The 22,900-nt window shown below is 36.8% G+C and overlaps 1 protein-coding gene across 16 annotated transcripts in view; it reads left to right on the top strand.

Moving 5' to 3' along the window:
• SYNE1 (spectrin repeat containing nuclear envelope protein 1) overlaps positions 1-22,900 on the top strand; it is a 450,580-nt gene that overhangs the window by 122,388 nt on the left and 305,292 nt on the right. For 15 of the 16 annotated variants that reach the window (XM_041744182.1, XM_041744178.1, XM_041744185.1 and 12 more), the window contains 6 exons: positions 945-1,141; positions 2,234-2,343; positions 5,650-5,700; positions 9,190-9,297; positions 18,566-18,703; positions 19,856-20,020. In XM_041744182.1, coding sequence (XP_041600116.1) covers positions 945-1,141; positions 2,234-2,343; positions 5,650-5,700; positions 9,190-9,297; positions 18,566-18,703; positions 19,856-20,020 — 769 coding nt within the window. The remainder of the gene's footprint in view (positions 1-944; positions 1,142-2,233; positions 2,344-5,649; positions 5,701-9,189; positions 9,298-18,565; positions 18,704-19,855; positions 20,021-22,900) is intronic. The other variant, XM_041744179.1, reaches the window with a different exon arrangement.

Below are 22,900 nucleotides of genomic sequence, written 5' to 3'. Positions count from 1 at the left end.
AAAAATCATTGTGAGCTTGTACACTTTTATTTTCACTAGCAGATATTACTACCAATTTGAATGAAGTCTTAATTATCGTAACTGATTTTGAATTAATCATATCTACCACAGAAGAACAGAGATTTGCCACCAGGACATTGCTGTCAAGGCAGTTCCAAAAACAGATTTTATAAAAACTATTTGATCAGTGGTGTAAATGGAAACTTGTGTGGGCTTATGTGGAGTGTAGGCTCCTGGAGTGTGACTGGTTGAGAGATGGTCACATCCATTTGCATTTGTTCATTCTAAAGCATTTGATGTAATTCAACCGTATTATCTTGGCATGTTAATATCTGTACATGTACAACACATTGTTTATCATTGTCATTAAAAATGCACTAGAGACTTCAAAAATATATAATGATGAATTACTGTCATCTTTGGTGTTTTTATAATTTTCTTTTTTATTTTGCCCGACATGTTTTCTCTATATTAGTTTCCTTTTATTTTTTATTTCTTTAAAGATTTTATTTGTTTATTTATGAGAGAGAGAGAGAGAGAGAGGCAGAGACACAGGCAGAGGGAGAAGCAGGCTCCATGCAGGGAGCCTGATGTGAAAGTTGATCCCAGATCTCAGGATCACGCCCTGAGCCGAAGACAGATGCTCCACCGCTGAGCCACCCAGGTGCCCCTATTAGTTTCCTTTTAAAATGTGCTTTAAATTGAGTATCTCAGTTACTGAAAAGCTTAATATGGAAAACTCAAAGTATGGAAACAAAACTCCTTCTTATCTTGTTATCCTCTAAAATTTTTGTTTTGCTTATTTTTTTTTCAAGCAGCTAAATGCTATAACTAACTGCACATCATTGCTGAGGATTGGATTTGGCATTAGTCCTTGAGGAAAGTGCATATTATCTATTCAGAATGTGACATTAAATAAATATTTTATTTTCTATCACACTAAGGCAGACGGGAATAGAAGTAAAGGACTTTGGGCGGAGTTGGAGAAGTGGGGTTGCCTTCCATTCTGTCATCCATGCCATTCGACCAGAACTAGTGGACTTGGAGAAAGTGAAAGGGAGATCTAACCGGGAAAACCTGGAGGAGGCTTTCACTATTGCTGAAACAGAACTAGGAATCCCCAGACTGTTGGATCCTGAAGGTAAGGAGTAATTGGTTGGTTCTTGTACACACATTTCAACTCTGTACGTTTCTATGTCTTAAAGGCGGAAATTACAAATGATTTCTGAGAACTTATCAGAGGCCAGAAAACTTTAGGAAAGTGGAAGAAATACTACTTTTCTGCACTGATTTTCTTTTGGAAAAATATTTGCCACTATAATGGGAGTGTCCCTAGAAACTATATCTCAGATAACAAGGCACATTACAAAATGTTAGGGCAGTTTAGTTATGTTTTGGTTTTCATGGGTTTTGTTTGTTTTGTTATATTTTTGCTCTGTAAATATTTGTAAACTCCGAATGTAATCACCTTTTCATTGCCTTTAAAAGAGATAGGCAGAGATGATTTAAAACACTGAACACTTTTTAGGTATGCAGTCTTACCCCGTATAACTCTATAATGACTAAATTTATATAAATACCTTTGCTTGATTTTTACTAGTTTTATTTGATAAACGTCTGTACGCTTAAAAATATGTTTTCAGGCTCTGTATTTCCTTCAGAGTACTTGACTGTTCAAAGTGTAGTAATTTAGAGAGAATCATGCACAAGGGAGAGTCTATCCAAGGATTTGAACATAAGGCATCTCCCTCTTTTCCAAAATAAAATTTGTGGGGATAAGACAGATCTTCTCTATATTTGGTCAGATACAGTATACAAGCTCTAGAGTCACGTCATTCAACACCACACCTGTAAGCATTTCTTACTATTCATTCACTTCAGTTCTGAAATTTACATAGTATTTGTGTTTTATTAATGACACAGAATATCTGAATTACCATCGAGTATCTCAGATTTCTGGTGAATTAATGTTGAGATCATTTAAATGAAACCTGCATTACTTCCTAAAATTTTTTGGTTAAAATGTGTCATCTTTGTGTGTCACAACATTCCCATCATGTGTCATCCAAACTAAATTGGTCTGCCCTCCCTCACTGTCTCGAAATACTAATTCTGTTTTTCTTCTGCATTTAGGATAGTGTCTTTTGGTATGGTAGCTAGGATTCAAAGGTTGTGTTATTAAAATATAAAGAATGCTAATTAACTTGTTCACATTTGGTTTTGGTTGTTCCAGATGTTGATGTGGATAAACCAGATGAGAAGTCTATTATGACCTATGTAGCCCAATTTCTGAAGCATTACCCTGACATCCACAATACAGGCACTGATGGGCAAGAAAATGATGTAAGTATTTTTTTCTTCAGGTATTGATAGCGCACTCAATGATAGTGACTTAGATGTTTTAACATGATGCTTTTGAAAAATTAAATTTGAATACATTTTATTATTTTATTTCATTTCATTTTGTTTTATTTTATTTTGGAATGCATTGCAAAAAAGAAGCAACTGAGTAAATAATAGATATAACCAATTAGGGAGAAGATTACAGGGAAAGATTTTTCTGATGTGTATATTGGGTATGTGAGAGAAAGTATTATTAATGATAAATGCTGGACATATGACACCGATGAATTAAAACTGAGAAAAGATAGCCATGTTGGGAAATCCAGTTAGTAGTCTGAAGATTGAAGTAATTTTATATCCAGCATGTCATGCCTCTAGAGCTGGAGCCCTCATATTCTTTTCATTCTGAGAAAATCTAATTTTGACTTTTAGGTTTATTATATAAGTCACTACTCAAAACAAACATACGAAAGTAAGGCAAACTTGTAAAAGTCCTAATTGTTCAGGACCTTTCAATTTTTTTCAGCCTCTCAATAGTTTAAATAACATTTATATTTTTCATACTGCTCAAATGACATATGTTCATTGTCATAATAAAGAAAAAAGTGAAAAAAAGGAAAAAGAAAATTATCTGTACTTGATTTTCTAGAGAGACCCTATTCTAGAAAAAAATTAATATGTTGGTATAAGTTTCCAACATTTTTCTATATATATATTGACACGTATAATGTTTTAACAAAAATAGAATTATAATATACATACAATTTCATCATTTTTTTTTCTGTTAACATCATAGAAAACTCTTCCTATGCCATTCTTTCCAGGACATCATCTATATGTATATGTACAATAAGTTATCCAATCTCAATTGTTGAAAATTTCTGAATTTTTGCCATTATAAAAAGTACTTCTATTAACACTTTTATAATAAAACATTGTTTTATTATTCTTCCTTAAAAGTGGAATTTCTAGGCTAAAGTGCATGTAGATTTTTAATGCTTTTTTTGAATTTTACTTTTCAAATTTTCCTGCAGAAAATTTGTCTCACTTTATACTCTAGCCACACACCAGAATACCTATTTTCCTAGACTTTAACAATGGACATTTCTATTCTTTTAATTTTTAAGTATTATTATTCTTCTTTAATTATAGAGAGGTGGATTTACTATTGAATTTAAAATTAATTATAAGATAGAATGACACCAGGGAGAGAAATAAATGGAGTTTTCATGATGAGTTTTTAAAAACTATTTGACCTCATTGCTCAGTTCTCAACTAGAATTTTCAAAACATTTTGAGATTATAATGAAAAGAAACAAGAAAACAACAAGAAACTTAATATGTTTTCCAAATAGAAACAGGTCTAAGAAAGGAAAAGGCTAAGGAAGGGCTCATAACCCAAAATTTTCAAATAGGCAAAGGCATTACACAATAGAAATCTGTGACTTCATAAAAAATTAACTTAAACAATGGTAACTGGTGTTTCCTAGGTTACTTGGATGAAGTTAATTTGACATTTGATAGAACTACATTAGTTTTTTTTAAAAACTATCATTTCAGGAAACCTGTTTTGTTCCTTGACAAGATTCAGGCACAAACATTGACCACCCGAGTAACTTATCCATAGTCAGTAAGATAAGTATTTCTAAGAAGCACCACAGGAAGCAAAAGCAAACTATCTGTACAATTCCTAGCATAGACTGATACATGTGCTTTGGTGACATTTGGGGCTTTTCTGGGTTTTGAGAATATAATTGGGTATGGATGTTGCTGTGTGAATAAGAAACTCTATTAGAAAGCATATTAGACCTGACCCATACAGCATAGAGAAAATCAGCTTTCCATCTGATTTTCATATCACAAGTCCTTATATTACCCAATTGAATTCATTTCTGATCAAGTTTCTGAGATTGTACTGTTTTAATTTCTACGACATTGATCATCTCTTCAGATGAGTAAACTCTGTGACTGGCTGAGTCTGAGAAACAAAAGGAGGTGCTTTTGCTAATACTCATGAGCAAGAATTTAATGCCAAAACTACTCGAGATTTGGAAGACAGTTGTTACTGACATAAGCTTGTTAATAAGCTTTACTAAAGACGTTTTATTAAGAGATTACTTTCATTATCTAGAAAATAAATTCTGATTTTTTTTTAAAAGGTTCCTTTATCCCTTCCTGAAAAGAGACTACACATCATTTTTCAGGGTTATTTCAAAAATTAATTTTGAGGAAAACGTATTATAAGCTTTGCCCCTTTTTAGTGTGGCATTTGTAATGTTGGGGATAAGCATCTAAAAATGAATATTTTCAATAAGAAAAGAGGAATTTTATGTATTTTTATATATTTTTCAGTTGTGTAAAGCAGCTAAATGGCCACCTAATTTTATCTAGTGAAACTTTAAGATTTTATAGAGTATATATTAAGGCTATTGATGGCATCACCTTAAAATACTTAGTATTTCTCTAAGTTTTAGGAAATAGTTCTTTTAATTCACCTTTAGAAAGCTTAGCATCAGTGCGTCTCCCAGGCTTCCATTTTTTGGTGGATTTGATTGCTGTATCCTCTTTATGAGTTTATTTAAATTAGATACTTTATAGCTATGATTTTTAAATCTTTTTTTTTGTATTTTTTTTATTGGAATTCGATTTGCCAACATATAGTATAACACCCAGTGCTCATACTGTCCAGTGCCCCTCTCACTGCCCGTCAAATCTGATTTTCTTATTGGAAATAGACATTGTTATGCCTATTTTACGCCAACCAATAAAACCGATAAACTTTTTCCCTAAAGGTGTCCTTGAGTAATGAGCACTCAATCATAAATGGATAAAATATTCCTATTAGTTCTTCTCTCTGAGCTATTAAACTTTCAGTTATTTATTCATTCATTCCTTCTTCCATTGCAACAAATACTACTGACTGCTCTCAGAAGCACAGCACCATCTTAATTGATACAGGGGTACAGAGATGCATCTTATGAGTGTATTTAAGAGAAAAGAAATGAATTAATATGCCTCTTCTTCATAGTTCACCATATGAAATGCTTAATATTTCAAGATATAAATATTTATAAGATATAAATATTTCCAAAAGTTAAAATCAAACATGAAATGCTAGAATACTACATTACCTTATTTTGATGCTTTCAAAGGTTATGAAAATTCTTAAAGTAACTGTACATGTAAAATTATCATCTATTTATTTATGGACAAATGCCTCTCCATTGTTTTTTTTTCTTGTTTCCTATATAATTTTTGTCCATGATTTATATTATTTTTCTATATATTATCTTTTCATATTGTTAGGAAATACTTCCAGGTTTTCCATCTTTTGCAAATTCTATCCAAAATTTTAAGGTAAGATTTAAATAATCTTGAATTAGTGACCTCTTTCAAACATCCTACATTCCATAGTTTATTAGCCATTCCTTTGCATGTATTTGTCTTTATATACACATTTCTTTTAATGCATTAATTCTGTTATTTCCTTTCTAATAGAATAAATAACATAGGTAAGTGTTATTGAATGTTAGTTACAGTCTAAGCCACTCCCATGGACTAATCTTTAATTATAAGATAGCATCAATTAATTTCTTTTTAATAACAGTCACTAGCACTAATAAAAGGAAAAATTTACAATAACTTTTTGGTTTCTTTATATGTGATATGAAAAGTAAAAAATAAAGCTAAAGATTTATTTTTATGTTATCAAATATTAAGCAGGAAATAATTATTTGAAAAAAGGTAAGTATTCAGTTAGCTTGTATCCTGAGTTTCATCACATCCCTTTTGCTTAGTATTTAGTCATATAGTTTGTTTCATAAAGTTCATGACATACAAGTTTCTTTCATTAGTGCTCAGATATACTTGTGGAATTAATGATTTTGAGTTCTTTCCTAATTCCAAATTATCCTGTACTTTTTCTATCTTTCTTTATGTTCCATATAGGTCTGAGGTTAAGGCTCTATCAACAAACTAGACTCTATGCCAACACTGGAATAAAAATGAAAAGTAACTTTATATCATGTTAAATTAATTTTTATGCTCCATGAATTGTAAGTTGATGTACACATGAACATGCTACAGAACATGTAAATATGCCTGTAAGTTTGAGTGAAAAAGAGAGAAAGAAAAAGTCATGAGAATACTGCCCAGTTGGCTGCCTGGAATTTAGGTTGTCTTCTGTAGGCAAATAGACACCCGGGTCTTTGAATGCATGTAAAAGTTAACAGTTGAAGAAAAGCCACTGGACTAACTGGGCTCTGGGAACCTAAATATTGTTTGTACAATATCTCCTCTTAAAAGGAGAATGTTGAGTGTGTAAATAGCTACATTCTTCTTACCTTATTGCAATTTGCTTGACACTACCCCACCAGTAAAAAGTCATTTACTAGATGAACTCTAATAGTTATTTTAAAAATATAATCTTTTCTCTCAAACGACTTTGTGAAATAATTTCAATTGGTGAGAAATAGGTCCTTGGAGGCTCGCAGTGAAGTTCCATGCTCACTTTGATGATCTCCCCCAACCCCCCACTGAGTGGTCACATTGGCCTCTGGTACCTTGGAGGTAAACCAAGAGCATATAGTTCCTCCAACCTTGTAAGAATGTTCCATTGTGCTTTTATGGGCATGATGGTCAACCAGCAAACCATGTACCTTGGTCACATTTATCTGTTCATTCAGAGAAGCCATCTTAGGAAAAGCTAAAACTTTGGAGTTTGGGGCTCCTGTTCCATTTCTTTCTCTACTTACCTATTATACCAATCATTTATTCTACTATGATATATTGAGTGATACTGGGTCTCATTTTTATTCCAGTGGTGTCAGACACTGTGTTAGGCTAGAGAAAAATAAGATACATAAGGGGTTTGTACTATGGGTGGAGAGGAAGAGACAATTAAGTAGATGATACAAAATAATGCTTTTTCAGTGAATATTTGAGCTCAAGTTGTTGCAAGATCAGAGAAGTGTTCTCAAAATGTGGTCCTTAGACCTTAGATTCACCTGGAAACTTATTAGGAATACAAATTCTTGGCTTCCACCCTAGACATACTAAGCCAAGGAAGACTGAAGGTGGTGTCCAGCAGTCTTCTTTCGGAAACCCTCCAGGTGATTCTAGTGCACACTAATGTGTGAGAACCGCTGGCACAGAAGAGGCACTCCAACAAGACTTCTGGGTCAGGAAAAGCTTACTAGAGAGGTTGTGTCTGAGCTGAGCTCTGAAGAAGGCATTATCCAGAGGAAGATGTTTTCAGGCAGGACAAGATTGCTTTTGTGAGACTGGAAAGTGAGAAGAGGCATGGATCATGACAGTTGTGTGCTAGTGTCTGTGCTAGATGTGCTACAGAGGTTATCTTGAATTCTTCCTCAAACCAGGGAAGCATGGGATCCCTGGGTGGCGCAGCGGTTTAGCGCCTGCCTTTGGCCCAGGGCGCGATCCTGGAGACCCGGGATCGAATCCCACGTCAGGCTCCCGGTGCATGGAGCCTGCTTCTCCCTCTGCCTATGTCTCTGCCTCTCTGTCTCTCTCTGTGACTATCATAAGTAAATAATAAAAAAAAAAAAACGGGGAAGCAGTGTGTGGTGTCTACTCATATGATGGTACAGCAGTAGAGAGGATTAAAAAAAAATGTGTCCAAAGTCACAGAGCTGATACTTGTCAGAACCAGAATTTGGAACCAGTTTTGCCTGCCTCCACAGCCATCACTCTATCTCCTCTGCCACTTAACCTGTCATCGTGATTTCATCTGTGTCACAAGGCTGTGAGATGCTGTAGTTGGAAGTGATTTGTAAGAGCCAAGAACCATGTTAAATGTGTTTTTGATTACTTTTGATCACTTTTACATTTTTACGAGATAAGAAATCTTGGTGAAAAATTAGGATATTTTTCATTAAATCAATGCTAGAGGCTTGTGATTATTTGTGGAAATCTCTGGATTTGGGTGGTTTTTTTTTTTTCGTTTTTGAGATGTGAGGGGTAGCCTGGATGCATTCATTCAGGAAATATTTTGGTAAATATTTTATAGGTGCTGTGTTACCAGGGTCTAATAATACCATATTGAGCAAAAAGAGAGAGAAAGAAAGAGTATTTTCTGTCATTTTGGACGAGCTTATGTTGTAATACTGAATAGCATTTTTAAATAATACTAGTCCACAGTGTTCTGTGACTGTAACTCCTTTGATTCAGTCAAAATTAATCTTATTGGAAGAAAAAAATCTCATCTGGAATACTCCTCTGAGGTACAAATAACTGTGGGTTAAGAAGCACCCCCACGCCTATGTTGTCAGTCTTATTCCAACCATTGCTCTTTCTGAGTATCTTTGTATTTAGGAAATCTCCTCTTGAGCCTGCTTTCTTAATTAAATTACTGTTTATTAAAAAAAAAAAAAAAGTAGTTTTATTTTATGTTTAATGATTACCATTTTTAAAATTTATTTATTTAAAAGATTTTATTTATTCATTCATGAGAGACAGAGACAGAGAGAGAGAGAGAGAGAGAGAGAGGCAGAGGGAGAGGCAGGCTCCATGCAGGGAGCCTGACATGGGACTCGATCCCGGGTCTCCAGGATCACGCCCTGGGCTGAAGGAGGCGCTAAACCGCTGAGCCACCCGGGCTGCCTGAAGGTAGATAATTTTAGTATTCAGCAAGATAATTAAGCTATTTTTCTAGAATTTAAACTTTTGCCCCTTATTCTCCAAAAGAGGTGAGGGAGAGGAGGAAGTTTCTCAGAGACAATTGGAACTTATTAACTATTCAGTGTATTCTAGAATCAGCCAGGTATTAATCAGCAATTAAATAAGTGCATAGTTATTAATAAAATTGTAATATGTTCTGGTTTCTAGAGAGAAGACAGGCTAATTTTGAAGGAAACAAAAGTTTGGATAGAACAATTTGAAAGAGATTTGACAAGGGCACAGATGACAGAATCAAATTTGCAAGATAAATATCAGGTAATGTATAAGAGGCATTTCAGTTTCTTAAAACCCTTTTTATGAATAAGATTCATATAAGTCATTTTATCTATGTTCAATCTTTTGAATGATATTAATGAGAAAAATATTTAAAGAAGTAATATGTGTTATCTTAAGTTTGCATGTAATTTAATAATTGTATTTCTGTGTAAATATGTAGTTTTAAAAAAATTAATACATTTATGTATTGTAATATGATTGCCACCATTGTAGAGATAATTAGCACCTCTGTCACATTGCATAAGTATTTCTTTTTTTGTGGTTGGGATAATTAAATTCTAGTGTCTTAGTAAGTTTGATGATTATAATACAATATTGTTATCTATATTTACTATAATGTGTGTTAGATCTCAAGGACTTATTTACTACTCATTGCAAATTTGTATACTTAAGTAGCATCTTTCCTGTCCCCCTATTTCACCTCCCATTCCTTAGTAACCACCATTTAACTTTGTTTTTATGAGTGTGGCTTTTTTAGATACTTACATATAAGTGATGTCATATAGTATTTGTCTTTTTCTGCCTGCCTTATTTCACTTAGGATAATATCCTCAAGGGGTCTATCTATGTTGTCACAAATAGCACGATGTCTTTCTTTCTCTTGATATTTATAGATATAGATATCTATATCTGCCACACCTCTCTTATCATTCACCCATTAATGGACACTTGTTTTTTCCATATCTTGGCTATTGTGAATAATGCTGCAATAAATAAGAGATGCAGATACCTCTTCAGTATCTTATTTTCATTTCCTTTCATATACTGAGAGATAGAATTAGTAGTTTTAAATTATGTGTGTCCGTCCTGTATGTAGACCTCTGAGGCTTCATGACTTTTCTGGAGTCTTATAAATGACCCCAAACACAAACATCTGGTCATTGTCTTTCTATAACTCATGATCTTGTAGATGTCATATAACAAAAAATAATTTCAGTGCCAAACTGAAAACTACTATGGGATAAGCCACATTTAAGAAAAGTTTGCAATATGAATGTTTGGAGTGGGCCCATTAATGGGATCAGTTTCTGTTGCAGCCTGCCTGATTCGACACTGTTGCTCTCAAACTGAGGCCAGAGGTGTTATTGCCATCCCTCAGTCTCCTTATACCACCATTACTTGGATTTGGCTTCTAATTTTCATTTCTCAGACACAAGCTCTTGTAATAGGTTTTCCCATTAAATTGTGATTTATTGATGTTATCCTCCTATTTAAGATAGCATTGCATTTTAATGGCTAAACTATAATATATCCTAGTCCATATTATTTTTCAATCAGTTTTGCTATATAAAAAGGGGCAACGATATGAGATTCAACATGGCAGATGATAAAAGATTTAGCTATTGGCATTAGTGTGCAATTTTATGTAATAACTTCTATAAAATGTGCCTGAATTTAGATGGATGATGCCATCAATACCATATTTACTGAACATGGCAAAGCAATATATATGTGCTTAAATGTATGTGCCCTCTTTGCTTTGAAACTCAATGTAATCTTTTCTCTCAAAAATACAATTTTCTGGGGGAGGGGCAAGATGGCGGAGGAGTAGGGTCTCCAGGTCACCTGTCCTCAGCAAATTACCTAGAAAACCATCCAATCATCCTGAAAACCTACGAATTCGGCCTGAGATTTAAAGAGAGACCAGCTGGAACGCTACAGTGAGGAGAGTTCGCGCTTCTATCAAGGTAGGAAGACGGGGAAAAAGAAATAAAGACACAAAAGGCCTCCAAGGGGGAGGGCCCCGCGAGGAGCCGGGCTGAGGCCGGGGCGAGTGTCCCCAGGACAGGAGAGCCCCGTCCCGGAGGAGCAGGAGCTGCACCGACCTTCCCCGCGGAAAGGGGCTCCCGGGGAATTGGAGCAGGATCCCCAGAAAGGCGGGGACGCCCTCGGGCTCCCTGGGACAGTAACAGAGGAACTGCGCCCCGGGAGATGCGCCGAGCTCCCTAAGGGCTGCAGCGCTCGGCGGGACCCGGAGCAGCTCGGAGGGGCTCGGGCGGCGGCTCCGCGGAGGGGGCTGCGCGGCTCCGGGAACAGCTCAGCGGCGGCGGCTCGGGCGGAGGAAGAAGCTCCGCGCGGAGGGGGCTGCGGGGCTCCGGGAGCAGCTCGGAGAGGCTCGGGCGGCGGCTCCGCGGAGGGGGCTGCACCGCCGGGAGCGCGAATCCAACAGCGCAGGCCCCGGAGCACAGGGCGCCGGGACACAGCCCAGGATCCGGCCTCGCCCGGGACAGGCAGAGGCCGGGAGGGCCCAGGACAGCAAGGACGCTCCTGCCTGGAACTGAGCAGATCAGCGGCCCCGCCCCGGAGCCCCCAGGCCCTGCAGAAGGAGAGCCCCGGAGCTACTGCGGGGGCTGGATCCAGGGTCCCAGAGCTGCCCCCGCCACTGTGGCTTCCTCCCGGGGCCTCACGGGGTCAACAACCCCCACTGAGCCCTGCACCAGGCAGGGGCAGAGCAGCTCCCCCAAGTGCCAACACCTGAGAATCAGCACAGCAGGCCCCTCCCCCAGAAGACCAGCGAGACGGACCAGTTCCAAGGGAAGTCAAGGGACTTAAACTACACAGAATCGGAAGATACTCCCCCGTGTTTTTTTTTTTGTTTTTTGTTTTTTTGTTTTTGTTTTTGGTTTTTTTTTTTGTGCTTTTTTTTTCTCTCTTTCTTCTTGATTTCTGATTGCTTCCCCCACCCCCCCTTTTTTCTTTTTTCTCCTTTCTTTCTTTTTCTTTCTTTTTCTTCTCTTTTTCCCCTATTTTTTTCTTCTTTCTCTTTTTTCTTTTTCTCTTTTCTTTCCTTCTCTCTCTTTTTCTCCTTTTCCCAATACAACTTGTTTTTGGCCACTCTGCACTGAGCAAAATGACTAGAAGGAAAACCCCTCAAAAAAAAGAATCAGAAACAGCCCACTCTCCCACAGAGTTACAAAATATGGATTACAATTCAATGTCAGAAAGCCAATTCAGAAGCACTATTTTACAGCTACTGGTGGCTCTAGAAAAAACCATAAAGGACTCAAGAGACTTCATGACTGCAGAATTTAGATCTAATCAGGCAGAAATTAAAAATCAATTAAATGAGATGCAATCCAAGCTAGAAGTCCTAACGACGAGGCTTGACGAGGTGGAAGAACGAGTGAGTGACATAGAAGACAAGTTGATGGCAAAGAGGGAAACTGAGGAAAAAAGAGACAGGCAATTAAAAGACCATGAGGATAGATTAAGGGAAATAAATGATAGCCTGAGGAAGAAAAACCTACGTTTAATTGGGGTTCCCGAGGGCGCGGAAAGGGACAGAGGGCCAGAATATGTATTTGAACAAATCCTAGCTGAAAACTTTCCGAATCTGGGAAGGGAAACAGGCATTCAGATCCAGGAAATAGAGAGATCCCCCCCTAAAATCAACAAAAACCGTTCAACACCTCGACATTTAATAGTGAAGCTTGCAAATTCCAAAGATAAGGAGAAGATCCTTAAAGCAGCAAGAGAAAAAAAGTCCCTGACTTTTATGGGGAGGAATATTAGGGTAACAGCAGACCTCTCCACAGAGACCTGGCAGGCCAGAAAGCGCTGGCAGGATATATTCAGGGTCCTAAATGAAAAGAACATGCAACCAAGAATACTTTACCCCGCAAGGCTTTCATTCAAAATGGAAGGAGAGATAAAGAGCTTCCAAGACAGGCAGGAACTGAAAGAATATGTAACCTCCAAACCAGCTCTGCAAGAAATTTTAAGGGGGACTCTTAAAATTCCCCTTTAAGAAGAAGTTCAGTGGAACAATCCACAAAAACAAGGACTGAATAGATATGATGACACTAAACTCATATCTATCAATAGTAACTCTGAATGTGAACGGGCTTAATGACCCCATCAAAAGGCGCAGGGTTTCAGACTGGATAAAAAAGCAGGACCCATCTATTTGCTGTCTACAAGAGACTCATTTTAGACAGAAGGACACCTACAACCTGAAAATAAAAGGTTGGAGAACCATTTACCATTCAAATGGTCCTCAAAAGAAAGCAGGGGTTGCCATCCTTATATCAGATAAATTAAAATTTACCCCGAAGACTATAGTGAGAGATGAAGAGGGACACTATCTCATACTCAAAGGATCTATCCAACAAGAGGACTTAACACTCCTCAATATATATGCCCCGAATGTGGGAGCTGCCAAATATTTAAACCAATTAATAACCAAACTCAAGAAATACCTTGATAATAATACACTTATACTTGGTGACTTCAATCTAGCTCTTTCTACCCTGGATAGGTCTTCTAAGCACAACATCTCCAAAGAAACGAGAGCTTTAAATGATACACTGGACCAGATGGATTTCACAGATATCTACAGAACTTTACATCCAAACTCAACTGAATACACATTCTTCTCAAGTGCACATGGAACTTTCTCCAGAATAGACCACATACTGGGTCACAAATCGGGTCTGAACCGATACCAAAAGATCGGGATAGTCCCCTGTATATTCTCAGACCATAATGCCTTGAAATTAGAACTTAATCACAACAAGAAATATGGAAGGACCACAAACACGTGGAGGTTAAGGACCATCCTGCTAAAAGATGAAAAGGTCAACCAGGAAATTAAGGAAGAATTAAAAAGATTCATGGAAACTAATGAAAATGAAGATACAACCGTTCAAAATCTTTGGGATGCAGCAAAAGCAGTCCTGAGGGGGAAATACATCGCAATACAAGCATCCATTCAAAAACTGGAAAGATCTCAAATTCAAAAGCTCACCTTACACATAAAGGAACTAGAGAAAAAGCAACAAATAGACCCCACCCCCAGCAGAAGAAGAGAGTTAATTAAAATTCGAGCAGAACTCAATGATATCGAGACCAAAAGAACTGTGGAACAGATCAACAGAACCAGGAGTTGGTTCTTTGAAAGAATTAATAAGATAGATAAACCATTAGCCAACCTTATTAAAAAGAAGAGAGAGAAGACTCAAATTAATAAAATCATGAATGAGAAAGGGGACATCACTACCAACACCAAGGAAATACAAACGATTTTAAAAACATATTATGAACAGCTGTACGCCAATAAATTAGGAAATCTAGAAGAAATGGACGCATTCCTGGAAAGCCACAAACTACCAAAACTGGAGCAGGAAGAAATAGAAAACCTGAACAGGCCAATAACCAGGGAGGAAATTGAAGCAGTCATCAAAAACCTCCCAAGACACAAGAGTCCAGGGCCAGATGGCTTCCCAGGGGAATTCTATCAAACGTTTAAAGAAGAAATCATACCTATTCTACTAAAGCTGTTTGGAAAGATAGAAAGAGATGGAGTACTTCCAAATTCGTTCTATGAGGCCAGCATCACCTTAATTCCGAAACCAGACAAAGACCCCACCAAAAAGGAGAATTACAGACCAATATCCCTGATGAACATGGATGCAAAAATTCTCAACAAGATACTAGCCAATAGGATCCAACAACACATTAAGAAAATTATTCACCATGACCAAGTAGGATTTATCCCTGGGACACAAGGCTGGTTCAACACTCGTAAAACCATCAATGTGATTCATCATATCAGCAAGAGAAAAACCAAGAACCATATGATACTCTCATTAGATGCAGAGAAAGCATTTGACAAAATACAGCATCCATTCCTGATCAAAACCCTTCAGAGTGTTGGGATAGAGGGAACTTTCCTCGACATCTTAAAAGCCATCTACGAAAAGCCCACAGCAAATATCATTCTCAATGGGGAAGCACTGGGAGCCTTTCCCCTAAGATCAGGAACAAGACAGGGATGTCCACTCTCACCACTGCTGTTCAACATAGTTCTGGAAGTCCTCGCCTCAGCAATCAGACAACAAAAAGACATTAAAGGCATTCAAATTGGCAAAGAAGAAGTCAAACTCTCCCTCTTCGCCGATGACATGATACTCTACATAGAAAACCCAAAAGCCTCCACCCCCAGATTGCTAGAACTCATACAGCAATTTGGTAGCGTGGCAGGATACAAAATCAATGCCCAGAAATCAATGGCATTTCTATACACTAACAATGAGACTGAAGAAAGAAAAATTAAGGAGTCAATCCCATTTACAATTGCACCCAAAAGCATAAGATACCTAGGAATAAACCTAACCAAAGAGGTAAAAGATCTATACCCTAAAAACTATAGAACACTTCTGAAAGAAATTGAGGAAGACACAAAGAGATGGAAAAATATTCCATGCTCATGGATTGGCAGAATTAATATTGTAAAAATGTCAATGTTACCCAGGGCAATTTATACGTTTAATGCAATCCCTATCAAAATACCATGGACTTTCTTCAGAGAGTTAGAACAAATTATTTTAAGATTTGTGTGGAATCAGAAAAGACCCCGAATAGCCAGGGGAATTTTAAAAAAGAAAACCTTAGCTGGGGGCATCACAATGCCAGATTTCAGGTTGTATTACAAAGCTGTGGTCATCAAGACAGTGTGGTACTGGCACAAAAACAGACACATAGATCAATGGAACAGAATAGAGAACCCAGAAGTGGACCCTGAAATGTACGGCCATCTAATATTCGATAAAGGAGGAAAGACTATCCATTGGAAGAAAGACAGTCTCTTCAATAAATGGTGCTGGGAAAATTGGACATCCACATGCAGAAGAATGAAACTGGACCACTCTCTTTCACCATACACAAAGATAAACTCAAAATGGATGAGAGATCTAAATGTGAGACAAGATTCCATCAAAATCCTAGAGGAGAACACAGGCAACACCCTTTTTGAACTTGGCCACAGTAACTTCTTGCAAGATACATCCACGAAGGCAAAAGAAACAAAAGCAAAAATGAACTATTGGGACTTCATCAAGATAAGAAGCTTTTGCACAGCAAAGGATACAGTCAACAAAACTAAAAGACAACCTACAGAATGGGAGAAGATATTTGCAAATGACATATCAGATAAAGGGCTAGTTTCCAAAATCTATAAAGAACTTATTAAACTCAACACCAAAGAAACAAACAATCCAATCATGAAATGGGCAAAAGACATGAAGAGAAACCTCACAGAGGAAGACATGGACATGGCCAACATGCACATGAGAAAATGCTCTGCATCACTTGCCATCAGGGAAATACAAATCAAAACCACAATGAGATACCACCTCACACCAGTGAGAATGGGGAAAATTAACAAGGCAGGAAACAACAAATGTTGGAGAGGATGCGGAGAAAAGGGAACCCTCTTACACTGTTGGTGGGAATGTGAACTGGTGCAGCCACTCTGGAAAACTGTGTGGAGGTTCCTCAAAGAGTTAAAAATAGACCTGCCCTACGACCCAGCAATTGCACTGTTGGGGATTTACCCCAAAGATTCAGATGCAATGAAACGTCGGGACACCTGCACCCCGATGTTTCTATCAGCAATGGCCACAATAGCCAAACTGTGGAAGGAGCCTCGGTGTCCATCGAAAGATGAATGGATAAAGAAGATGTGGTTTATGTATACAATGGAATATTACTCAGCAATTAGAAACGACAAATACCCACCATTTGCTTCAACGTGGATGGAACTGGAGGGTATTATGCTGAGTGAAATAAGTCAATCGGAGAAGGACAAACAGTGTATGTTCTCATTCATTTGGGGAATATGAATAATAGTGAAAGGGAATATAAAGGAAGGGAAAAGAAATGTTGGGAAATATCAGGAAGGGAGACAGAACATAAAGACTCCTAACTCGGGGAAACGAACTAGGGGTGGTGGAAGGGGAGGAGGGCGGGTGTTGGAGGGGAATGGGTGACGGGCACTGAGGTGGACACTTGACGGGATGAGCACTGGGTGTTTTTCTGTATGTTGGTAAATTAAACACCAATAAAAGTTAATTAAAAAAAATAAAAAAAATAAAAAAAAAAAAAATACAATTTTCTGGATGAGCTTAATTAAAAAAAGATTAAGCCAGTAAATTGAGAATAGAAATTTAAGAACAGAGTGAATATACTTAATAGACCATTGGTGAGTTTTGGTTTGGTCATAAATTATAAAAAATCAATTCCAAATTATGAAATTACCTGTTGTACAGATGTTATTGTATAAAAGGAAAACAGAGTATTAGAAAAGTATGAAACAGAAACATTCCTTTCAGTCTAAAGATAAATAAGCTATCTCTTAAGAAAGATTGAGAGACCATCTGAAAGCTGAACATAGGGAACATTTTCCTTGTCCCAGTCCCCAAAGAGCATTTTTCTTTTTCTACTTATCAGTAAGTAGTATATTTTCCTGTTTTATTCATGCATAGAATTATGTGGAATAAAATTGAAGATCGATTTTATGTTTTGGTATTTTTAAATTAAGTTAGAGGAAATGAAAGATAAAAGTTGTGGTAAAATATTTACTCACCGTCTCCCCCCAGTGTTCGTACTGTGAACTGACATGTTTGTTTGACAAATTTTTTCAGATGTGTTACCAGCTAGATTCTGTAAGGACATTTTCATGTTCTTTAACATAATTGCACATTTTAGTGATATTTTCAATTAATACTTGGCCTTGGAGTCTTATTCTAGAATTTATTAATTTAATATAAAATGTAAAATTAAAATCACTACTTTTTAAGGTTAGTATTAGACTTACGGTTAAGTCTACATATTACAAATTTATGTTAAACACACTATGATAAAAGAAATGATACAATAATTAACATTTTAATGGCGCAAAGTTAAAACAAAATATTATTATATAAATGGGGTCCCCTACTTTACACAGGCTTATTTTAGCATAAATTTAGCTATCTTTAAGTCGGTATTATTTCGATATACATAATTTCTAACCTAAATAATTTGGTACTCTGAATAATTTGGTGCTATTTTGATTATTAGCATAGGTTTATATTCCTATTTACTATTATTTCTCGATGAGTATGGACTGGCTCATAGATTATTTAACCAGAAATGAGAAATCTTAAGTTTTAATTCTACTTTACTACTTGTTCTTGCCAAATGACCTCTGGGTTTCCTGTGGTGACAATAATAGGACATGTGGATGTTGCAGGGTTATGGAGAAATCCAGAGGAATAAAATGGAGAGAGTGTATAGCATGGGACCAGGCTCATCACCAGGGTTTGAGGAACGGTAGCTGCTATCAGTATCATGACTGTCATCATTATTAACAGCAGCATACATTGAGTGTAATCCCAATATAAAGGATTGTTATTTAGGAAGTGTGGTTTCCTTTACATTCTGTTTTTGACTCATTTCCATGTTGTTGCTGCTTTTCCTCTTTTAGTCATTTAAGCACTTCAGAGTTCAGTATGAAATAAAAAGGAAACAGATTGAACATTTAATACAACCAGTACATAGAGATGGTAAACTGTCACTTGACCAAGCATTGGTAAAACAATCCTGGGACAGAGTGTCCTCCAGGGTAAGTTCTCTCGTGATTAATTTCATTAAGGCTGACATAATTTAGTCAAGAATATTTTCCCTCATGTTTTCCTACACAATGATATTCCATCTAGTCCTACAGCCTATGTCTGAGGAAGGAGAGGCTCCCCAAGTACTATGGGAAGTACTTGGTTTAACAACTCTTCTGCTTTGCCACCTTACATGTAGTTTCCCCATGGAGTAGATGATGGATTGAAATCCTCAAAGGCTCTCTGGGTTACCCGCTAAATTCTGGGTCATTTAGAAGAGATGACTCTCCCAAGAATGGAGCTTCAGGAATTTCTCTAAAGTCTATACAGGTTTCATCAACAGGTCCTCCTTCTATATACACGTTCATGTTTACAGTCTTTAATGAAAGCAAATCTTATCCGGTCATTCATAAACCTGAAAAAAAAAAGCTGCTCAGTAACTTTCATGTTAATATTTTGCAAACTTAAAGACCAGGATTTTAAAACATCTGAAACTTCTATTGCAAATGGAAATATTAGCCTTGAACTTACTCTGTTTTATTCATTTTGATAACCTAATCTTTTTCCTACAAACTCTCCCAGAGAATATGTTAGTTCCCAAGCATCTCAACCTATCCTACCTGGTATTCCAGTAAGTCAGGAGAAACACTGCTTAAGAATCGGATAAAGTGGTAGAAATGAAGAAATAGTTACTATCATAGAAAGAATCTCAAATATTTTCCTTCCTCCAGAGATGACTGGATGACCCTGATTTTTCTGGACCCTCCCTCATGTGGCAAGTTTTAAAGGACACACATCAGCTAGTGTATAACAGCTGTATCCTTGAACATCTCAAAAAATCCAGTCCCTTCCCTCTCAGCAGAAGCTCTATTGAAAATCAGTGGGGGCTTTATGCTATTCCTATAAGAAAAAAATTAAGTTCTCAATAATGTCCTTCCATGTCTAAAATGTATTTTAGGTTTCCTCAAAACTTGCTTATAACTATAATTTCCTCCTTATTCTCAAAGTATCAAATTCAGAACACAAATATTTTCTTACTTGGTATATATTAAATTAACCTGAAATTATTACCTAGGATCCTTATGTCTTTAGAAGTCATTTGGGTGAGTTTTAGGAATTTTCCGTATTAAAGATAATTCTATTTTTCTACTTTTGTATTGCAGCTCTTTGATTGGCATATACAGCTTGATAAATCTCTCCCTGCACCTCTGGGCACTATAGGTGCCTGGTTATACAGAGCAGAGGTAGCTCTGAGGGAGGAAATTACCATTCAGCAGGTCCATGAGGAAACGGCCAACACAATACAACGGAAACGTGAGCAACACAAGGTAAAGTTCTGGTGGGGTAATCTGGCACAACAATCCTGGTGTAGTCTGGAGATGTGGCTGTTGAGACCTCCCACCCACCTGGGTCTCCCCGACATCCACTCATACCAATTCAGAGATGTTCCAATAGATTTGTTTTCTGAGGTATTTTCCAATAACTCCATGGTATTTTTTCATCTGTGGTTATCTTTGTTATTGTTGTTGCTATACGTTACTTTTCAAAAGGTAAACCCATAGACCACACACATTTGTATAAAATGTGGTTGGCCTTTGGCTTCAGATCTCACTCCCATCTCCATTCTCAAAAGGAGGCAAGCCAGATTGCCAGTCCTTATGTCCTGTGCTGTGACAGAGCAGGGGTCGAGGGAGAGTGATGATCTTAGGAAGCAGTGGGACTAGGCCTTGATGACTTTTTAGTTATTTGTGACTTTTTCCACTTGCAGTAAAGTCAGTTGTTCTTAGTATAAATTCTAACATCCTGCATCTTTGTGTTTTGTGATAGTACAAAAATGCTATTTTCATCACATCACATTAACTCAATCCTGCATTTTGTACAATTGAATTTGTGTACCACATTTCCTGGGTCATGGCAGGGATTACTCTATATGTGGAAAACAGACCAGTGGAGATGACCACATATGGGCAATTTATAGCTCATATATACTTTCTGCCAAAATACTAATATTTTTAAAACTGCTTCAGGGAAATAGACTGTTAGGTATTCTAGACCAGATTGTAAAGCAAATTCATGACAGATTTTGTCTTATGCCCTTTTGGGACCTTATGTTTGGAACTAGAAATGTGGAGGTACAGAGGCATCACGGAGTTTCAGCTCCTGTCCCTCTCAACTCAACACATTGAACCCAGACTCAACTACCAAACAAGCGGGACACAACAAGACTTTGTGTTCGTACACAATTAGTCAGGGTCCTTCCTGCATTTATTCTTGTCCCTTCTTCAGTTTAGACACTGATCTTTTGTTGATTATCTCTTAACCTCTCCCCTTCCCGCCACCACCAACACACACCAAACACACAGAAAACTCCTCAGAATTTGCTTCTCAGGTAAGAGCATGATTTGAGGTCTGTATCATCAGTGGAAATACAAACACATAAAATCCAGGTCCAATAGTCTGTGCTTTCTCTGAAGACAGAAAATAAGAGATCAAGTCATAAGATTTTTTTCTGAGACTGACCATGGTTAAGGCTTCTTAAAAGCAGAAAAGCCTAGGTTATGCCTATGTTAAGATTCCCAGGATATTAAAAATAAGGGGACATGTTGAAACAGTGTTACACAAATAATACCACTTTAACAAATTAGTAATTCATCATAAATTCTGTAAATACATTATATGGCAATCAACATAATTTTTAAGTAATATGACTATTTCATATAAAAGAAAGTCACCTTAGGGTTTCAAATCAAATGTAAAAAAAATCAAATGTAAAGTGTGTATCGATCATGGGTCAGCTGTGTTAATTCAGCAAATATACATTGCAGGTCTACTGTGTGTCAGCTTTATGCATCAGGGAAACTGGTGAAGGCACCTCCAATCTAGAAGTTCAAGACATGGCATGTGTTTGTTGTTGGCATGACATACTTAAGTCTTATTTGAATACTCCACCATAGAGAAAATGCCTTGCAATATTAGCTGTGCTATTTACTAGGTGATTAGATTTAGCAGATACGTTAATTTGCTGCTCACTCTAGGCTGCAGCAACCCCTGCTGAAATCTAAGTTTTAAGCTGGACGCACAGATGCAGTCAGTGTCTCTCTCAGTAATTATATGACCCCTCTGGGTCCCTTGAGAGAGAAACCCTGTGCCAACCACCAAGTGTGCAGCAAGAACCATCCCTTTGCTAAAGTGTAGTAAACAACCATAAAAAACAGAAATGAAGTGGAGTAGGGAAAAGGGGAGTGGTAGGAGTTGGAGAAGAAGCTTATCTGAGACTAAAAATCAGAAAGGACTGAAGAGAAAGCTGGGGAATGCAGTAAAGAGACAACAGGAAGCAAGCAGAGGCAGGTAAAGGTGAAGACGATGTTCAAGGCAGATCTCCAGAATGATCTTTTTACTGAGGTAGGAACTTTTACTGGGTCTGGGCACAGGCACTTAAAGTAGTAGAGTCATAAAACAATGCCATTGTCAATTATAAAATCAATTCTTATTTAAAATATATTTATCACGTGCCTGTAATAAGATAAACTTTGATGATGTGAGAAATTTGAATCATTGTTAAGATAACTAAAATTTCAGGCTTCTTCAATAGCAAAAAAATCAGCCCATCAACTTGATATCACTTCTTTGTGCTGCTATATTGGACTCACTTGGAAATGCAATATGTAAATTAAAAACACAATATAGTATAAATCATCTTCCAATTCTTACAAATCATCTTCCAAGTCTAATGTTCAATTCTAGCCCAATAAGAACATTTATCAAATTGTGTATTAAATTATATGTTTTACTGATGATAAAATTGAAAAAAACATGATATAGGACTCCTTAATACATAAGCAAGAATGTTTTAGAATATTATCTTCCTATCCCAGTCTATAAGTAACTATGGATTTTATCACAAAAACTTATATATGCTATCGAGATCTAGAATTTTTGGTTTTCTGCATTGTTCACATCGTTTTTTAAAAAATCTATACCACATGACAATTGTTTGTTACTTAATATATATTCAGTGTCTGAAAACTGGATTCAGATAATTTTTAAAATTTTTTTTTGCAAAGAGATGATTTTACAAATGGTTCTACCAAAGTTTTTATTTTAATTAACTTACATGTATGTAGGATCATATTATTCTGAAGAGCAAGATACGATACGCCTTTACTAGCTTTTCTATTTTCCAGATACTCTAATGCTTAGTTATCTAG

This window comes from Vulpes lagopus, chromosome 2 (genome assembly GCF_018345385.1).
Source record: "Vulpes lagopus strain Blue_001 chromosome 2, ASM1834538v1, whole genome shotgun sequence".
In the NCBI taxonomy this organism is placed as follows: Eukaryota; Metazoa; Chordata; class Mammalia; order Carnivora; family Canidae; genus Vulpes; species Vulpes lagopus.
The sequence above is the reverse complement of the archived record's forward strand: the minus strand, read 5'-3'. Positions and strand labels throughout refer to the sequence as shown.